Source organism: Panulirus ornatus, chromosome 16, assembly GCF_036320965.1.
Source record: "Panulirus ornatus isolate Po-2019 chromosome 16, ASM3632096v1, whole genome shotgun sequence".
Taxonomy (NCBI): domain Eukaryota; kingdom Metazoa; phylum Arthropoda; class Malacostraca; order Decapoda; family Palinuridae; genus Panulirus; species Panulirus ornatus.
The window spans coordinates 2,061,771-2,082,611 of record NC_092239.1 but is presented as its reverse complement, the minus strand read 5'-3'; the positions used below and the strand labels follow the sequence as shown (position 1 = coordinate 2,082,611).

Below are 20,841 nucleotides of genomic sequence, written 5' to 3'. Positions count from 1 at the left end.
AAGCCTTTAGGACTGTGAACATTCATATGTTACTTTCCTATGTGAATGGCCATGTGCTTCACCAAGGTACTTCTCTGGGAGAAGACCATCTAACAATGTGAACATTAATGTGGTATCTTTCCTGCTGCATTAAAAATCTTCAGGAAAATTGTCTTTTGGCACTGGAAACATTCATATGGCTTCTCTCCAGCATGAGTATTCATGTGCCTCATGAAATGAATCTTCTGGGATGACTTTCAGCATATGAGTCATTCAAATGGCTTCTCTCTTGTATGACTACTTATTTGCCATAGAAGATCACACTTCTGGAGAAAGTCTTTATCCCCTAAGAACATTCAGTTAGCTTCTCTTCTCTATGAATGGTCATGTGACCCACTAGAGTATCCTCCAAGACATGGACTTTTGACGACATGAACACGTGTGAAAGGTTCCTCTCCTGCATGTAAAAAGTCATGCCATTTCTCACCTGCATGACTATTCATATCTCAGAAATTGGAATCCCATGGGAGAAGGTACTTTGACACTGTCGGGTGGCAACACGAATGAATAAGGGCAGACTGTATGAATTACGCACATGTGTATATATGTATATGTCTGTGTGTGTGGATCTGGCAGTGGATGGAACCATGGAAGCGGAAGTGAATCATAGGGTGGGGGAGGGGGCAAAAATCCTGGGAACCTTGAAGAATGTGTGGAAGTCGAGAACATTATCTCGGAAAGCAAAAATGGGTATGTTTGAAGGAATAGTGGTTCCAACAATGTTGTATGGTTGCGAGACGTGGGCTATGGATAGAGTTGTGCACAGGAGGGTGGATGTGCTGGAAATGAGATGTTTGAGGACAATGTGTGGTGTGAGGTGGTTTGATCGAGTAAGTAATGTAAGGGTAAGAGAGATGTGTGGAAAAAAAAAGAGCATGGTTGAGAGAGCAGAAGAGGGTGTTTAGAAATGATTTGGGCACATGGAGAGAATGAGTGAGGAAAGATTGACCAAGAGGATATATGTGTCGGAGGTGGAGGGAACAAGGAGAAGTGGGAGATCAAATTGGAGGTGGAAAGATGGAGTGAAAAAGATTTTGAGTGATCGGGGCCTGAACATGCAGGAGGGTGAAAGGCGGGCAAGGAATAGAGTGAATTGGATCGATGTGGTATACCGGGGTTGACGTGCTGTCAGTGGATTGAATCAGGGCATGTGAAGCGTCTGGGGTAAACCATGGAAAGTTGTGTGGGGCCTGGATGTGGAAAGGGAGCTGTGGTTTCAGGCATTATTGCATGACAGCTGGAGACTGAGTGTGAACGAATGGGGCCTTTGTTGTCTTTTCCTAGTGCTACCTCGCACACATGAGGGGGGAGGGGGATGGTATTCCATGTGTGGTGAGGTGGCGATGGGAATGAATAGGGGCAGGCAGTGTGAATTGTGTGCATGAGTATATATGTCTGTGTCTGTGTGTGTATATATATGTGTACATTGAGATGTATAGGTATGTATATTTGCATGTGTGGGTGTGTGTGTGTGTACATTGTGTATGGGGGTGGGTTGTGCCATTTCTTTCATCTGTTTCCTTGCGCTACCTCGCAAACATGGGAGACAGTGACAAAGCAAAATAAATATAAATAAGTAAATATATATATTGATGGTATATGGATGGTATTGCAGTGGAATTTATTAAAAAAGGGGGTGACTGTATTGTTGACTGGTTGGTAAGGTTATTTAATGTATGTATGACTCATGGTGAGGTGCCTGAGGATTGGCGGAATGCGAGCATAGTGCCATTGTACAAAGGCAAAGGGTATAAGAGTGAGTGCTCAAAATACAGAGGTATAAGTTTGTTGAGTATTCCTGGGAAATTATATGGGAGGGTATTGATTGAGAGGGTGAAGGCATGTACAGAGCATCAGATTGGGGAAGAGCAGTGTGGTTTCAGAAGTGGTAAAGGATGTGTGGATCAGGTGTTTGCTTTGAAGAATGTATGTGAGAAATACTTAGAAAAGCAAATGGATTTGTATGTAGCATTTATGGATCTGGAGAAGGCGTATGATAGAGTTGATAGAGATGCTCTGTGGAAGGTATTAAGAATATATGGTGTGGGAGGCAAGTTGTTAGAAGCAGTGAAAAGTTTTTATCGAGGATGTAAGGCATGTGTACGTGTAGGAAGAGAGGAAAGTGATTGGTTCTCAGTGAATGTAGGTTTGCGGCAGGGGTGCGTGATGTCTCCATGGTTGTTTAATTTGTTTATGAATGGGGTTGTTAGGGAGGTGAATGCAAGAGTTTTGGAAAGAGGGGCAAGTATGAAGTCTGTTGTGGATGAGAGAGCTTGGGAAGTGAGTCAGTTGTTGTTCGCTGATGATACAGCGCTGGTGGCTGATTCATGTGAGAAACTGCAGAAGTTGGTGACTGAGTTTGGTAAAGTGTGTGAAAGAAGAAAGTTAAGAGTAAATGTGAATAAGAGCAAGGTTATTAGGTACAGTAGGGTTGAGGGTCAAGTCAATTGGGAGGGAAGTTTGAATGGAGAAAAACTGGAGGAAGTAAAGTGTTTTAGATATCTGGGAGTGGATCTGGCAGCGGATGGAACCATGGAAGCGGAAGTGAATCATGGGGTGGGGGAGGGGGCGAAAATCCTGGGAGCCTTGAAGAATGTGTGGAAGTCGAGAACATTATCTCGGAAAGCAAAAATGGCTATGTTTGAAGGAATAGTGGTTCCAACAATGTTGTATGGTTGCGAGACGTGGGCTATGGATAGAGTTGTGCGCAGGAGGGTGGATGTGCTGGAAATGAGATATTTGAGGACAGAGTGTGGTGTGAGGTGGTTTGATCGAGTAAGTAATGTAAGGGTAAGAGAGATGTGTGGAAATAAAAAGAGCGTGGTTGAGAGAGCAGAAGAGGGTGTTTTGAAATGGTTTGGGCAAATGGAGAGAAAGAGTGAGGAAAGATTGACCAAGAGGATATATGTGTCGGAGGTGGAGGGAACGAGGAGAAGTGGGACACCAAATTTATATATATATATAAATGTGTGGTGTGAGGTGGTTTGATCGAGTGAGTAACGTAAGGGTAAGAGAGATGTGTGGAAATAAAAAGAGCGTGGTTGAGAGAGCAGAAGAGGGTGTTTTGAAGTGGTTTGGGCACATGGAGAGAATGAGTGAGGAAAGATTGACCAAGAGGATATATGTGTCGGAGGTGGAGGGAACGAGGAGAAGAGGGAGACCAAATTGGAGGTGGAAAGATGGAGTGAAAAAGATTTTGTGTGATCGGGGCCTGAACATGCAGGAGGGTGAAAGGAGGGCAAGGAATAGAGTGAATTGGAGCGATGTGGTATACCGGGGTTGACGTGCTGTCAGTGGATTGAATCAAGGCATGTGAAGCGTCTGGGGTAAACCATGGAAAGCTGTGTAGGTATGTACATTTGCGTGTGTGGACGTATGTATATACATGTGTATGGGGGGGGGTTGGGCCATTTCTTTCGTCTGTTTCCTTGCGCTACCTCGCAAACGCGGGAGACAGCGACAAAGTATAATAAAAAAAAATATATAAAAAAACATATATATTTATCATTTTATTTATTTTGCTTTGTCGCTGTCTCCTGCGTTAGCAAGGTAGTGCAAGGAAACAGACGAAAGAATGGCCCAACCCACCCACATACACATGTATATACATACATGTCCACACACGCAAATATACATACGTATACATATATATACACACACAGACATATACATATATACACATGTACATAATACATACTTGCTGCCTTTATCCATTCCCATTGCCACCCCCCCAAACATGAAATAACAACCCCCTCCCCCCTCATGTGTGCAAGGTAGCGCTAGGAAGAGACAACAAAGGCCACATTCGTTCACACTCAGTCTCCAGCTGTCATGTAATAATGCACCGAAACCACAGCTCCCTTTCCACATCCAGGCCCCACATAACTTTCCATGGTTTACCCCAGACGTTTCACATGCCCTGGTTCAATCCATTGACAGCACGTAGACCCCAGTATACCACATCGTTCCAATCACTCTATTCCTTGCACGCCTTTCACCCTCCTGCATGTTCAGGCCCCGATCACTCAAAATCTTTTTCACTCCATCTTTCTACCTCCAATTTGGTCTCCCACTTCTCCTCGTTCCCTCCACCTCTGACACATATATCCTCTTGGTCAATTTTTCCTCACTCATTCTCTCCATGTGACCAAACCATTTCAAAACACCCTCTTCTGCTCTCTCAACCACACTCTTTTTATTACCTCACATCTCTCTTACCCTTTCATTACTTACCCGTTCAAACCACCTCACACCACATATTGTCCTCAAACATCTCATTTCCAGCACATCCACCCTCCTCCAACAACTCTATCTATAGCCCACGCCTTGCAACCATATAGCATTGTTGGAACCACTATTCCTTCAAACATACCCATTTTCGCTTTCCGAGATAACGTTCTCGCCTTCCACACATTTTTTAGACGCTATCAGAACTTTCACCCCCTCCCCCACCCTATGACTCACATCCACTTCCATGGTTCCATCCACTGCCAAATCCACTCCCAGATATCTAAAACACTTCACTTCCTACAGTTTTTCTCCATTCAAGCTTACCTCCCAATTGACTTGTCCCTCAACCCTACTGTGCCTAATAACCTTGCTCTTATTCACATTTACTCTTAACTTTCTTCTTTCACACACTTTACCAAACTCAGTCACCAGCTTCTGCAGTTTCTCACCCAAATCAGCCACCAGCGCTGTATCATCAGCGAACAACAACTGACTCACTTCCTAAGCTCTCATCCACAACAGACTGCATACTTGCCCCTCTTTCCAAAACTCTTGCATTCACCTCACTAATAACCCCATCCATAAACATATTAAACAACCATGGAGACATCACGCACCCCTGCCGCAAACCTGCATTCACTGAGAACCAATCCCTTTCCTCCCTTCCTACTCGTACACAAGCCTTACACCCTCGATAAAAACTTTTCACTGCTTCTAACAACTTGCCTCCCACACCATATATTCTTAATACCTTCCACAGAGCATCTCTGTCAACTCTATCATATGCCTTCTCCAGATCCATATATGCTACATACAAACCCATTTGCTTTTCTAAGTATTTCTCACATACATTCTTCAAAGCAAACACCTGATCCACACATCCTCTACCACTTCTGAAACCACACTGCTCTTCCCCAATCTGATGCTCTGTACATGCCTTCACCCTCTCAATCAATACCCTCCCATATAATTTCCCAGGAATACTCAACAAACTTATACCTCTGTAATTTGAGCACTCACCTTTATCCCCTTTGCCTTTGTACAATGGCACTATGCAAGCATTCCGCCAATCCTCAGGCACCTCACCATGAGTCATACATACATCAAATATCCTTACTAACCAGTCAACAACACAGTCATCCCCTTCTTTAATAAATTCCACTGCAATACCATCCAAACCCACTGCCCTGCCGGCTTTCATCTTCTGCAAAGCCTTTACTACCTCTTCTCTGTTTACCAAATCATTCTCCCTAACCCTCTCACTTTGCACACCACCTCGACCAAAACACCCTATATCTGCCACTCTATCGTCAAACACATTCAACAAACCTTCAAAATACTCACTCCATCTCCTTCTCACATCACCACTACTTGTTATCATCTCCCAATTAGCCCCCTTTACTGACGTTCCCATTTGTTCCCTTGCCTTTTGCACTTTATTTACCTCCTTCCAAAACATTGACAAGGAGGATATATGTGTCAGAGGTGGAAGGAATGAGGAGAAGTGGGAGACCAAATTGGAGGTGGAAAGATGGAGTGAAAAAAGATTTTGAGTGATCGGGGCCTGAACATGCAGGAGGGTGAAAGGCGTGCAAGGAATAGAGTGAATTGGAACGATGTGGTATACCGGGGTCGACGTGCTGTCAATGGATTGAACCAGGGCATGTGAAGCGTCTAGGGTAAACCATGGAAAGTTCTGTGGGGCCTGGATGTACATGTGTATATATGTATATGTCTGTGTGTGTATATATATGTATACGTTGAGATGTATAGGTATGTATATTTGCATGTGTGGATGTGTATGTATATACATGTGTATGTGGGTGGGTTGGGCCATTCTTTCGTCTGTTTCCTTGCACTACCTCGCTAACGTGGGAGACAGCGACAAAGCAAAATAATAATAATAATAATAATAATAATATATATATATATATAATAATATATATATATATAGGTGCAAGAGGTGAAAAAAAGGGCAAATGAGAGTTGGGGTGAGAGACTATCAGTAAATTTTAGGGAGAATAAAAAGATGTTCTGGAAGGAGGTAAATAGGGTGCGTAAGACAAGGGAGCAAATGGGAACTTCAGTGAAGGGCGTAAATGGGGAGGTGATAACAAGTAGCGGTGATGTGAGAAGGAGATAATAGCTATTAGAGTTTTTAACCGTGTCCTCCACCAGAGTGCAGATACATCTGGTTTCTGCGTGCAATGCAACTCAGAGTTAGGAAAAACTTATTCAAACAGAGTTGTGTATTAAGCTACTTCCGAATGAATGTCCCGAAGCCACTGTGCTAATGAACTTGTTATTCCATTGATACTCTTATTTCAGTATTCACACATGTTACAACTGTATCAGTTGATGGTTGTAACGTAAATTAGTCATGACCATTGATCGTGCGAAGACTTGGCGGACTCACTCTAGCTTTATACACAATGCAATACTGCCCTTTTCAAAACTTTGTGTCAAACTTAAGCATCCATAAACTTTAAGCTACCTGGAGACATTCAGCACTGGGCACTGCATTCATGAGAAGCACTTCTACGCTTCTACGTACAAGCTTGAACCGAAAAAGTTTCAATGCTTTAACAACTTGCTCAACATAGTATTGTTTAATACTTCAGGAGAATCTCTGTCAACTACATATGCTTTTATGTAGCATTTATGATTGGACAACATATACCCAGTTGATTCTAAGTTTTCTGCAATAATTTTAAAAAAAGCTTGGAGCACATATCATAAATTTTTACCACCGGCTTAGGCAATGTGTCTGTACATGCATCAGAATCAATGATGCTCCATAATTCCGAGGTATTCGCAAGATTGTGACCTCTGCTACATGTTGTTACTTACCTTTTTTTGGTTTGTAAGGACTATGCAAGATTCCGCCAAATGGACCCAAGAGATACATACTTTGGGTGAATGAGCTTGAAGTGCAGCAGTCCAGTGATCCCTTTTGATAATTCATGTAATAAAACCCGCCTCAGCTTTATTTGTGAAAGCTTGTAAGAACTCTGATGTAATTGTTTACAAATATTCCAAGTATTAGTACAGTTAGCACCGCTGACGATAAACACAATTGCGCACTTATGTCGAAAAACAGAACAAACGTTATTATGTATCGATGTCCTTCTAGCGATGCAACACTTGTATAGCTCCAATGACCCTGTAGGACGGTCATTGCAATTTTGCACTTTAATTTGACTTTGCAAATTCAGAGAGGATATATTGGAAGAAAGGATGGGTATGTGAGGAATGGGGTCCAAATTGGTGGTGGAGAGTGGAGTGAAATAGGATTGTGGAGGGATGGATGCTGGGGCTCTTGAAATGTGTGGTGTGGGTGTTGACGAAGGTAATAGGGTGAAGGAAGATGTGTTGGGAAAAAAGAGCGTGGTTGTAGAGATGAACAGGGTATTTTGAAAGGTTGGGCAACATGGAAAGTTCGTGGAGATGGACAAGATGTATATGTGTTATGGTGTGGGTGAGGGATATGAATGTAAATTGTGAGTGGAAAGTATGGTGAAATATTTGTGTGGATGTGTTGTAATACAGTGTATGGGGTGGGTTGGGCCATTTGCTGTAATGACTACATTGATCAACTGGGACAGGGACTAAGCAATATTAGTGAATAATAATAGGATTATAGTTCTAGGTATATAACTATGGATATATGATATAGTATTTATATTATATTTGTTTTTTTTACATTCGTATTTGGGGGTAGGGAGCTGTACTTTAGTCGTGTCTGGCCTTGAGGGATACGCAACTGGCCCGATCTCTGTCCTTCTTTTTAAAAAAAAAAAAAAAAAAAAAAAAAAAGAAGGGAGATTTAGCCCCCGCTCCTTCCTTTTATCGCATTCTACGACACAGAATATTAAGTATTTTTGTGCTATCTATATAGTAGTGTATATATTGTTGTGTTGGTATGTGTCAGTGTGGTTACTGAATAAATGTCACGGTTACACCATGGAGTAAATCACTTATAAGGCTGTTTCACTCGAAAAATCTGTTTGCAAGACTTGTTATTAACGAGTCTACATCTCCCTGCTACTGTTAGTAGCACAGCTTTATGGTGCAGAAACCTCTGGAAAAGGTCCTAAGGAACACCAAGACTTTCATAGAAACTGGGCCTTGGGTAATCATATATAAAAAATAATAAATACATATACACATTTCTAAACTTGGTTGCCATTTCCCACATTAGTGAGGTGTGCACCTGCGAGTGTGCCAGTGGACTCCACCTGCTCAAGGTTACACCATGAGTGAAAAGTCAACTTTGGCAAGGCTGTATCATTGGAAGTACAGTCTTGTCAAAGAATTTCTCACTACATAGTTTTCATTTCCCAGTTACTTGAGGTAGTGCAGCCTTAGGCTGCAGGAGACTTTCAAAAAAGTCCTGAGTAGCAACAGGATTCTTTCACAGAAATAGGTTCTAAGGTAATTACAAATAAAGATACATAACATTAACTAAACCTGCACTAAGTGCCACAAAATTCATGTTTTAATCAAGAATGTAAAAACACAAGAGATTTAATATTCCTAAAAAGGCATTATTATGAGCCCCAATAAGATTAAATAAAATGAAAAGGCAAGTAATCAATAAAGGATTACAGAAATATACACAAGTTCAGAATGAGCTGGTAGTATAAAAACATTGAATATATTATGATCAGTACATTAAAAATCAAGCTGTTAGCCTAATCCTACTGGCTAATAAGAATGACTGGTAAGCAATGTATAATCATATACAATCAACTCATTACAAGTATGTGTAGCCATATCAGTAGAACTCTAAATGTTTTCTAATACTGTATAATAAATATGGGATATCACAGTTAAATAATTAGGTATAGGAATGTTGATAAAAACAAAATATCTGGAGACAACAGTCAACTGAACAGTACTTGGATCCAAGACCTATACAATCTGAATTAACACTGAAATTCTGTGAGTAAAAATGCATACAAATATACACTAAATTGATTCAAAGAAAATAAGCAGTCAAAACAAAATTCAAAGTTACTTTGAGAGCCTAGTTTAATCCACAAGATAAATTTTCCACAATGCTCCAACTGGAAAACGAATTGTCCAATTGCCCCAGCTTTACTTTGAGTGACTAGCTATATATAAACCCACTCTAAAAAAAGAAAAAGAAACAAAAAAAAGGTGCTTGAGCACCAGCACAATGAAGTACTGCATAAGCATTGTATATCAAGTTTAAGGCATGCCTGCTTGAACTGTGAAGAGCAATTCAATAACCTGGCTTATCTTTAATGCACATGCATATAAATAACAAGTGCATCAAGGCACTGCTTACAGATTAAGGAAGTAACAATCATTGATAACCCTGCACAACAAAATTTGTTCAGTCTTTGTGCATTAATATTACCCATTCAAGCCCATGTTTCCTAAGATCAATATGCCCCAAGAGGCAGGAGACAAGCAGTAAGCACAGTTCATTTATCTGTGGTGTATATGAATTTCCTAATATCTAATTAACGAATTTCAATCTTATATGAACTACTGTCTACCATATTATCTAATCTTGGATTATAAGAATTTTACATACTTCATACAGTAGTTACAAACATTATGTTGAAGCAGATTTTCCCTGAGGAAAGGCTGGTTATGAATATCATGTATCTACTCACACTCCCATCATCAATCCTACGGGCCCCGGCCACATCACCTGAAATAATGTTCTGGTATCATATTATCTTAAAGACCAAAGTTAAATGTAATTATTGAGGATGATATTATGCGATCAGTTATACTTGTTCCACTAAATGTTATATATCTGTTACTTGACATGCGCTAAAGGGAAAGATGCTTTTGTTTTATGTATGATGTGTGTACGTACATTATGAACCTGTACCATAACTACACATAAAATTAGCCATTTTATAAACAATGGTTGCATGCAGTACATGATATTGACATCAAGAATATTTTGAGGCCATTACAATATTTGAGGCCAATACAATATTTATTTTGCTATTAGTGAAAACAGTTCTGCAACTGTGCAAGGAAACTATGAGTAATCTTCCAACCTCAAAATCCTGCATCTGTTGTTGTTGCTGTTGTCAAAATCATCATCACCTTTTCATTAGTATCACCATAATCAAAATGATATTCATATTTAATAATAATCATCATTTATCATTATCAATACTGCCACAATTATCAACATTTGAAAAACATTACTTTTCTATCATCAATTGTTCCATTCCTATTCATATGGGCTGGCTCAAGTGAATACATGCATGCAATGCAATAATAGATTATGCAGAACTTAGGTCCTAGCAATCCCCAACTCTACCGGCTAACAAAGGAAAGAGATGCACAATTTCCTTGAAAAGACTTGCTATACAGCTACTCCAATGGTTTTCTCAGGATACAAAATACTGCTAAGGCTGAGCTTGGCATCCTTAAGGCTGAAACTCTGTCCTTTTAGTAAAATTGTTACTATACCCTTAAAGTGTAGGCATACTGATGCTATCATTATATGATAAGATAATATTCTAAGAAGAAAACACGCAACACACTACTAACAAAAGATTAACAACTTTGTCTAATCATGCTAATCTCAGTAATAAAAAGTCAGGTCTTAAGGATGCTAATCAGATTTCTTTTCTTTAAATTAAGAGACTTTTTCCGTACTTAAAGGGAAACGACAACAAAGACATTTGTTAAAACCACTTTCATTATTTAAAGCAAAAAATACCATTTTGATACCACACTAAATAAAATGGTCAGCCTTTCTATACAAGAGATGATCCCAAATTCAGCTAACAGGGAAATCAAGCTGCCTAAGCTAAACCATTCACAACTACTATAAACAAAGCAGGCAAATTAGAGGCACAAAAATTCTACCTAATCCACCATCTTATCCCTAGCTCTATCTTATCAAGCTAAGGTAAATGAATGTCCCAGTATGAAGACACACTCAATGTATGCAGGGAGTAGATGCAATGACTACTTCTACAGCTATCTACAGTCTAAGTATAAAATAATGGTTTCTGAATCTAAGAGATTCTCCCATATCAGAAAAAAGCAATCTGAATTTACACACTTTTGAAGCCTTATCTAGGTTTTACTCTGGACGTACATCAAGAGCCCATGACCTTTATGTGCAGTGCCCTATTCATACAACTGGGGGGTACCTAAATAGGTATTAAAAGATTATATCAAAATTCTGTTATGCTGGTCCTCCAACTGATCACAGCACTCCAATTCAGGCCCTCTTGGCCAACAAGCAAAGGACAATTGTCCATGTGAAGTGAGCTAAGTGTTGCTGGGACAGTAAATGTCCCCTTGCTCACTCCATTAAAACTCAACAAATTAAGTACCTTAGACTCACTATCTGTTTTCTGATTCCAAATGATAAACTACAAAGAAAAAAAAAATAGTAAATCACTCTATATGTAGGGCAAAACCCATTGCTTCATTCTCTTCCTAGGCTAATAGGATTGTCAATCTACTAGGTTGGATGTCATGTGTAGTAGAGTGATTATGTTCAGGCTTCCAGATGATTTTCTGTATTACTAAAAGTATATGATCATGATAAAAAAAAAAGGGAACTCCATGGTCCCCCAAAATTGGGAGTATTGGTGCATGCAGTTGGCACTTAAATTGTTTCTATCGCAATCCCTTACTTTTTATTCAACATTTACTGTATGCATAAAAATCTTGGTGAAAATGTCTCTAAATCACTCTATATGTAGGGCAAAACCCATTGCTTCATCCTCTTCCTAGGCTAATAAGGTTGTCTATCTACTAGGTTGGATGTCATGTGTAGTCGAGTGATTATGTTCTGGCTTCCAGATGATTTTCTGTACTACTAAAAGTATATGATCATGATAAAAAAAGGGAAGTCCATGGTCCCCCAAAAATTGGGAGTATTGGTACATGCAGTTGGCACTTAAATTGTTTCTATCACAATCCCTTACTTAATATTCAACATTTACTGTATGCATAAAAATCTTGGTGAAAATGTCTCTCAGTTAAAAAACAGAAAAAGCTTCCAATGATAATACTAAGCAATCCTTAACAAAGTAAATGAACAGAGAAACTTGGAAACTCCTCCACAGTAAATGATATACGTTATAATGTCTACACTTCTAGAACAATACAGATATGCCAATCTAACTTCCATATTAGAAAGATGAGCCTTCAACATAACAAGTGATGCATCAGCACATTCTGTTTGAACATTAAATGAATTAGGAATTTTGTGCTCTGACGTAAACAATAAAAAGTTTAATCTTAATATTTATCACGTATCATATTTCCATTACTAATTCAACCTCTGGGTTGCAACTTGCCATTATAACAGTCTGCTATGACAGCTGCAATATGCCAGGAGGCTGCCAAAGACTTTGGTGGCAATGTCTCAATGCTGGTCTGCAGCAAGGGTGTCTGATGTCACCATGGTTGTTTAATTTGTTTATAGATGAGGTGGTGAGAGAAGTAAATGTGAGTCTTGGAAAGAAGGGCGAGCATGCAGTCTGTGGGGGATGAGAGGGCCTGGGAAGTGAGTCAGTTGTTGTTTGCTGATGATACAGCACAGTGGCAGATTTGAGAGAGAAATTGCAGAAGTTGGTGACCGAGTATGGGAGAGTGAGTGAAAGGGGGAAGTTGAGAGAATATGTGGATAAAAGCAAGGTTATTAGATTTAGCAGGGTTGTAGGACAGGTTTGTTTGGATGTGAGTCTGAATGGAGAAAAATTGAAGGAAGTGAAGCATTTTAGATATCTGGGAGTGGATATGGTAGTGAAAAGAATCATGGAAGCAGACATGATTCACTGGGTGGGGGAAATGGCAAAGGTTCTGGGGGTGCTGAAAAATGTAAGAAAAAAGAGATTATCATCTGGGAAGGCAAAAATGGGTATGTTTGAAGGTACAGTAGTCCTAACAACATCATACGGATACAATGCATGAATTATCGATAAGGCTGTGTGGAGGAGCATGAATGAGTTGGAAATGAAATGTATGAGGTCAATATGTGGTGTGAGGTGGTTTGATCAATTAAGTAATGAAAGAAAAAAAGTGAGGTGTGGTAATAAAAGAGTGTGGCTGAAAAAGCTGAAGAGGGTGTGCTGAAAAAGTTTAGACATATGGCGAGAATGATTGAGGAAAGGTTGACAAAAGGATACATGTGTCAAAAGTGGAGACAACAAGAATGGGGAGACCAATTTAGAAATAGAGAAAAAGATTTTGAGCAATTGGGGCCTGAACATGTACGAGGATGAAAAGGTGTCCACAAATCCAGAGTAAATTGGAATGATGTGATATACAGAGGTCGACATGATGCTGTCAGTAGGCTGAACCAGGGCGTTTGAAGTGTCTGAGGTAAACCATGAAAAGGTCTACAGGGCCTAGTTGTAAATACAGAGTTGTGGGTTAAGTGCATTACACATAACAGCGAGAGAATGGATGAGAGTGGATGCAACCTTCAGGTGCATTACACAAGAGCTAAAGAATGGATGAGAATGGATGCGGCCTTTAGGTGCATTAAACATACAAGCTAAAGAATGGATGAGAATAGATGTGGCCTTTAGGTGCATTCCACATAATAGGTAGCAAGTGGATGCAGCCTTTCTTCCTCTGTTCCTGATGCTACCTTGCTAATGCAGGAAATGGCAGGCCGAGCATGAAAAATATGCATTTGCAAAAAATATATAAATGATACATACGATGTGGGTCTTCAACAAAAATATAAAGAGGGGTGGATATGATGGAAATGAAATGTTCAAGGACAATATATGGTGTGAGGAAAACTGATTGAATAAGAAATGATAGAGCATGAGAGAGGTGTGATAATAAGAGTATGTATGACAGAGCTAAACTGGGTGTGCCAAGATGGTCTGGACTTGGACTTATGGAGGGGATGAGAGTGAAGGATCACTAAGAAGGTATATATGCCAGAAGTGGAGGGAACAAAGAAAAGGAGGAAACCAAGGAGGTGGATGAGAATGGAGTGAAAGATGCTTTTAAAGGTTCAGGACTTGAACATGTAGGAGGATGCAAAACATACAGCAACTTGGAGCATTGCAATATACAGGAGAAAACATGCTGTCAATGGCCTGAATCAGGGCATATGAAGCAATCAGGGAAACTGTAGAAAGGCTGTAGGACCTGGTGATGGATAAGGGACTTCGGTTTTGGAGCATTATACATAACAGCTAGAGTAGATGTAATCAAATGAGGCCACTTCTTCATCTGCTTCTGGTGCTACATCATTAATACAATAAATGGCACACATGAATGATAAAAAACATATGGTATGTGTAAAATCACTGATGGGAAGAAAACTATAAAATATGTAACATGTCTAGGTGTAAAGAGAAACAAATCACAAGAAAAACTTATTCTAGTTCATTTTTATTAATAACTACCCCAGCACCTCTTTCTAAGAAACAGTCAGTATGTTACCATGGAACTCTTTCCAGGAGTTTCTAGAGCTCCAAAGCTGTGCTACTTCCAGAAGCACTGAAATGATGGACTCCTTTTGAGTGAGAAGTTCTTTCCGAAGAGTATACTCCCAACAATTAATCTTTACCCAAAAAAGCTGATCTTGAAATATTATTGGATTTCTGTGTCTATAAATAGCATATATTCCTTTAACTCTTCCTTCTGATCCAAATTTTAATGGACCAGTTTTTATGTCACAAAACCATATTCAACAAGATACAAAGAGACTGTAAAGATCAAAGAAATTCAAAGCTTTTAAACAAGTTAAGATAAAAATGATACTGGACTCCTTGGAAAATAGATTTCCAGCATTGCTCTGTGTAAGACTAGACACAATAATGTCACGTATGTACATAATGCACTTTAGTGTTCCCAGCTTTATTCTTGCCTTAAAAAAGGCCAGAGAAAAATCCAGAGCTCTCTAATTCAGATACTAATGACTCTTCTGATTCTCTCAAAAGTATTTTGAAGATCTCCAAACTGACTAATTCTGTCTCCGGAGAGGAAGGGCAAACATTATGAATGAGATCACTTGTTAAGTCATTCTCCATATATTTCTATTATACATCTAGTGAGAAAACCCAAACGTGTAGATTCAAAACAAGAAGTTTTGATTCTCATGTGCTCCTGGTAACTCTCTCAAGGGACCAAAAGGGACCAAACATTTCATTTAGCAAATAGCATTTCTGCACTGGTATCTCATACCTGGGATATTTTACCAACTTAATGGTGACAGTCACTAAAACCTAGAAACCAGTCTAAGATTGATTTTCTCTAAGATCTTCAACAGAGGAAAAAAAAAATAATTCTTTGTCTAAATCTTCCACTCAACAGTCATGTCACTGATTACCTTTACCGATTTCACAAAAACTGGAAAAATATACTTCAGGAAAAGGGTATTAACATTCATGGCAGAGAGATTTACAGGAGAGTTCATCCCTAATGAGAACAATCTATTGAAAGTTAATGCTCTCCACTATCCTTTCTGCATCATAGTTCGTAATGCTGTCCACTTTCCTTTCTGTACCACAGCTTGTGACTTAGACGAGACATTTTCTCAAAGCAACAAACTCTCCATAGGAATACTTGATGAATAAACTATTCTTCAAGGCTGGTAAGGTAAGAGTGAGACTTATCTTCTCTACAAGTGGAAGAAAATCATATGAACTTCTCTACATTAGTAAGTGAGCAGCTATGGTGTTATCCACGATAAAATGGGCTTTCCAACCCAATATCAATCATTCAGAAAGAGAATCATCAATCCTTTCCTGCTGATAGACCAATAACTCAGAACCTCTGTTACACAGAGGAATACAAGGGAATTTAAACAGCATCTGGCCCATGAGGTCCCTTTGAGGCTGTTTGTGATAGAAGAGGAGATAAAAGAATCATAAATCAGTGTAGTAACAATAAACACATGTACATATTGAAGATAAAAGATATTAAAACTTTTCAAAGTGGCTAAACAGGCACAAGTGATGTCAGTCATGGATCTGAAGTGAAATATCTACAAAGTCTATTCTTAAAAGATATCTATGGTGCTATCTTCAACCACTCTAATTGGTAAATCATATGTTAGCAACCCTGTTAAAGAGAAAGTATTTCGCCTCCTTTAGGGTAAAACATTTCCCCTCGAGTTTGTAACCATTACTACCGGTGAAATCAGATGAATATATCCCTAAGTTGTTAGATCAGGATTACTGAAGCCGTTGATAATTTTGAATGCCTGTATCAGATCTCTTTTCTAAACTAAACAGATTCAGCTCAATTAGTCGCCTTTCACAGGATTTGTTTCCAGTCCAGGAATCATCTTGGTATATTTTCTCTGTACTCTCCATTATGTCTGTCTTTCCTCAAGGTGGGTGAGCAACCCTGAACACATTATTGAAGATGGGGACACATGAATGACTTGTAGAGTAAGAATAATATTCCTGGACTTAAATTCAATAGCCCTACCTATAAATCCAAGAGTTTTGTCCACTCTTTTAACTGCTGCTGTGTGCTATTTACTTGGCTTTAAATCACCAGAGATTATTACACTCAGGTCTTTTTCCTCATTTACCTTTTGCAGTTCAAAATAATTCATATACTCTTACTTGCCTACACATTTTCACTACTTGACATATAAAACTTTGCACTTACTGATATTAAAATTTATCTGCTGCCTGTGAGCTCAGTCCATCAGTGTGCCTATGTCCATTCGAAGCTAAAGATGCTCTATTTCTGTTGTGCATCTTTTTTCCCTACCTACTGTCTTCTACAAATTTTGATATCTTACAATGCAGCCCATTAAAAACATAATTAATATATATGAGAAAGAAAACTGGTCCCAAAACAGATCCTTGTGGTACACTTGTTACATTTAATCATTCTGAGGCTTGACCATTAATCACAATTCTTTGTTTACAGCAAGTTAACCAATTTCCTAACCACTCAGTACAAGCCCCATCTATGCCATGTGTTTTTAGTTAGTAACCTCTAATGTGGAACTTTATCAAATGCTTTTTGAAAATCTATATAGATGATATTAACTGCTTTACTTTTATCACACATGTTGATTATACATCATTTAAAAAATCGAGCAGACTTGTAAAACATGATCGATTTCGTCAAAAACCATGCTGAGTCATATATTAAAAGGTGGTTCTCTAAATGGCTTAAAATCTTATCATGAATGATGGTTTCCACAAGTTTTCCAACTGCCGACACTAAGCTGACTGCACAGTAATTTCCAGGGCACTGTTCATAATCCTATTTCAGTGTAACCCTCAAATAAACAGTTGAACATTCTAGAGTCTGAAGCATTTGTTCAGATGTTCAGTAGGTGCACAACAGCTCTAAATACCATGAGATTCTGTGATTTTCATTGCTGGTTCACCATTTCAAAAGTTTACTGAAAAGTTGAGGTTTACCTCTTATAACATTTCTGCCTTGAAAGAACTTGTTGATCCATAATGCCAACGTTTTGGCTTGCAACTTCACTAAATCTTTAACACTCTTGTAAAACCGAATTTCCCCAGAAATACTCTAATTGGTGACAAAATGCCATTCTTAGATATGAAAGGACTACAGATGCTTCTGCTCAAGGCAGAGCCTTGTCTGCTGGTAAGCCAAGCAAACTTGTTTGGAGGCAACACCACTGATCCCAAGCCATGTAAACTGTTCTGGAGCAAGCCAAAACTTTTCCAGATTTCTGGTGAAACCTACTTCTTGAAAAACATATCTAATCAAGCAATATTCCCTAACTCATGCTTCAATTCTACTATAATCATACTATAATCAGAGGCATCAAAACAAACCACCACTGCTGCTTTTAATGATGTTAGTCTTGATTTGAGGGTTAAAATCAACCTGACAAAAATCTTTGGTATTACGCTGTCTGAATAACAATACTCAAAAATCTGTGGTATTACATTATCTGAATAACAATACCCTGAACTCCTGACTTTCCTTGCCTATCTGGAAAGCCAAGACCTTTCTCATCCAGGAACAAATTTCAATGTCAGAAAGAATGCTTCAAATCAGAGCTTTCGAAAGTGTTTCTGGACACTTTCCACTAGGGTCACTTTAAACTTTCACCTTTATCTACTTGCTTATAAAGCAAAAGTCAAGAATCATTCTTTACATTTCTTGACTCTTTCATGCTGAAGAAAAAAAAGCTAGTTTTCTGTTTACTTCTATCTTTTTCTAATCACCATTTCTACAAAACAATTTTCTACAACTTGGTTGGATTCTGACTGCTCTATTTTCTAACTGAGATGAACAGCTTTACCACAATCAAATCAAGGCCCTTTTGGAATCTGAACTGCCTAAAAGCTGATCTTCCAAAACTTTACAATTTCTCTAAGATGACCCTCAGTTCTCTTCATGTTACTTTGTTTTGAAGTGGCTTCTTCTGACTGAGGAGCCTGATAAAAACTGCTTCAAAACTATAACCTATTCTCCCACAAAATACCTACTCCTAGCAACAAAACACTGACTCCCCAAAAGTTCGTGGAACCCCTTGAAAGAAATATCCTGCACACCTATTTTAAGATGAGATAAAAGTGTTTTCTTGGTCTACAAAGTTGTTCTTAGCTTCCCATCTCATTCCCTCTCAATATATGGTGTTGACTGCAAAACCATTAGGTGCTATTTTTGTAGCCTAGTTGTTAAATTTTTCAACATTTTTTTTAGCAAATTGTTACGACAGGATCTAATGGGATTCAAGCTGACTATTCATTATCAACTCATTTTCTTCAAAGAAGACTCAAAGCCTCTCTCTAATAATAGTTACCATCATTTTCAAGAGTACTGAGGTGAAGGTAACAGCAGGGTAGTTTAATGGACATTAAAATCATTCTAAAACATCCAGCCTTCACACAGCTTTTATAAATATAATTTACCTAACAATTCTGAAACACACACACAAATATACAAATACATAAATGAATAAATACATAGATAAACAAATAAATACATAATAATAATAATAATAATAATAATAATAATAATAATATTAATGACTTTCAAAATTTGAGGAAACAAGTGATGTAAGCCTCTTGATTTGTTTGTATTTAATCTTTAAAGTGTAATCTCATTCATCTTCACTTCCTTTAATACTATACTGCCAATTTGTCAAATGAAAAGTTATACATATCTGAAATATGCTATGGATGACTTTATTTAGCAATGAAGCCAATACTATTTTTCCCAAAATGAAGGGCCCATTATTATGCACGAGTGGTCTTATTTTGCTTCTTACATGTTTGTACATGCCTCTGGGATTACTCATTTCATAATTTCATTTTACAAATTTAATTTTGGACCTGCATCTCCACTTTAGATTACCTCATTACTTTAAAACAGTGAAACTGGTGACTACAGTTTCAAAGATTAGAGAAATGAAAAGAATAGGAAATCATAGAATAAGAAAAAAAAATGTGAAGATTACATTCAAGATGAAGTGTATTAGCTAGATAGTACCGAAGAAAGCAAAGAAATTTGCCTAATGTGAGGAAATCAAAGGATGTTTCATTTAAGGAAACGTATCATATGGAGAACAAGTAAAAAGTAAACATCTAAGAAGCAAAATATTGGATACCTGTCAGAAATGGAAGACCAACTGCACCACAGGCACAGACAGGAAAGTGTACTAAATAGTAGTAAAGCAAGGCTGAAAGTAATGCACACAAATGCCAATGAAGTAGTGGTACATGAAAATGAAAAAAGTGACTCTAGAACTGAACTGGGGAAATGAAACCACACGTTGTTGAGACTGAACTCACTAAAGAGATGATATAAAATAAAATCTTTCCTCATGGATACACGACAGCAAAGAAGGAAAGAATAATCTTAAAGTCTTAGGAAATACTCGTGGATGGTCCATCTAAACACTACTTCAAAAGAAAAGCAACAATAAAATCTTGCATAATAGAAGTCACAATTTACAATATCTAAAAAAGTTTTAATGAGCCAGACCAGTTATATAATAAAAATAATGACAAAATAAAGATGGTGCAGGAGGGAGCAAATAAAAATTCTTCCTAGATATGGCAGAGTCCTACTAACAAGCATCTTTACTACCAAGATATTGATTAGGGTTACTCGAGATATACACACAGATGGTCTTGGAGATGCGAATTCTTGGAATGTGTACAGGAAAATTTTATGCATAAATGTCACTGAATTCTCTAGAGTAAGGCTGGACTGATACACCATCAATACTAGATCTTATCTTTACTAATACCAACATGGAAATAAAAAATATCAAATATGATACCCATCTAAGAAAGAAAGATCATGCTGTGCTTAAATTTCATTACATGTTTTGTGAGCATATAAAATGAAGATCAAAGAAAAAATCAAATAGGAGATGCAACGGTGGTACTACACAAATTTAGTACTAAATGATGTTATGGGACAATAAACTGAGAAATGGTATTCCAAAACCACAATAAAGAGCATTGTTCCATACTGCCCTTTGAAATCTATAATGCTGGAGTTAATTACTTGGGTGTCACTGGCAGTGAAAAAAAAAAAAGAGGATTAGAAGGGAGATAATTATAGGAAAAAAAGTCATGGAATGTAAAGTGGGAAAGATATAGGCTGTACAACAGCCAA

The 20,841-nt window shown here is 38.2% G+C and overlaps 1 protein-coding gene across 8 annotated transcripts in view; it reads right to left on the bottom strand.

Annotated features, from left to right (window-relative positions):
* Nucleotides 1-20,841, bottom strand: part of Cbl (E3 ubiquitin-protein ligase CBL) — a 138,794-nt gene that overhangs the window by 40,826 nt on the left and 77,127 nt on the right. For 2 of the 8 annotated variants that reach the window (XR_011713805.1, XR_011713807.1), the window contains one exon: nucleotides 9,836-9,955. The exons of 2 other annotated variants lie outside the window; for them this stretch is intronic. Coding sequence is in view for 2 of the 6 variants with exons in the window: in XM_071670995.1 (XP_071527096.1) it covers nucleotides 9,918-9,955 (38 nt within the window). In the remaining 4 variants the exon portion in view is untranslated. The remainder of the gene's footprint in view (nucleotides 1-9,835; nucleotides 9,956-20,841) is intronic. 4 more of the 8 variants (XR_011713806.1, XR_011713808.1, XM_071670995.1 and 1 more) reach the window with 2 other exon arrangements.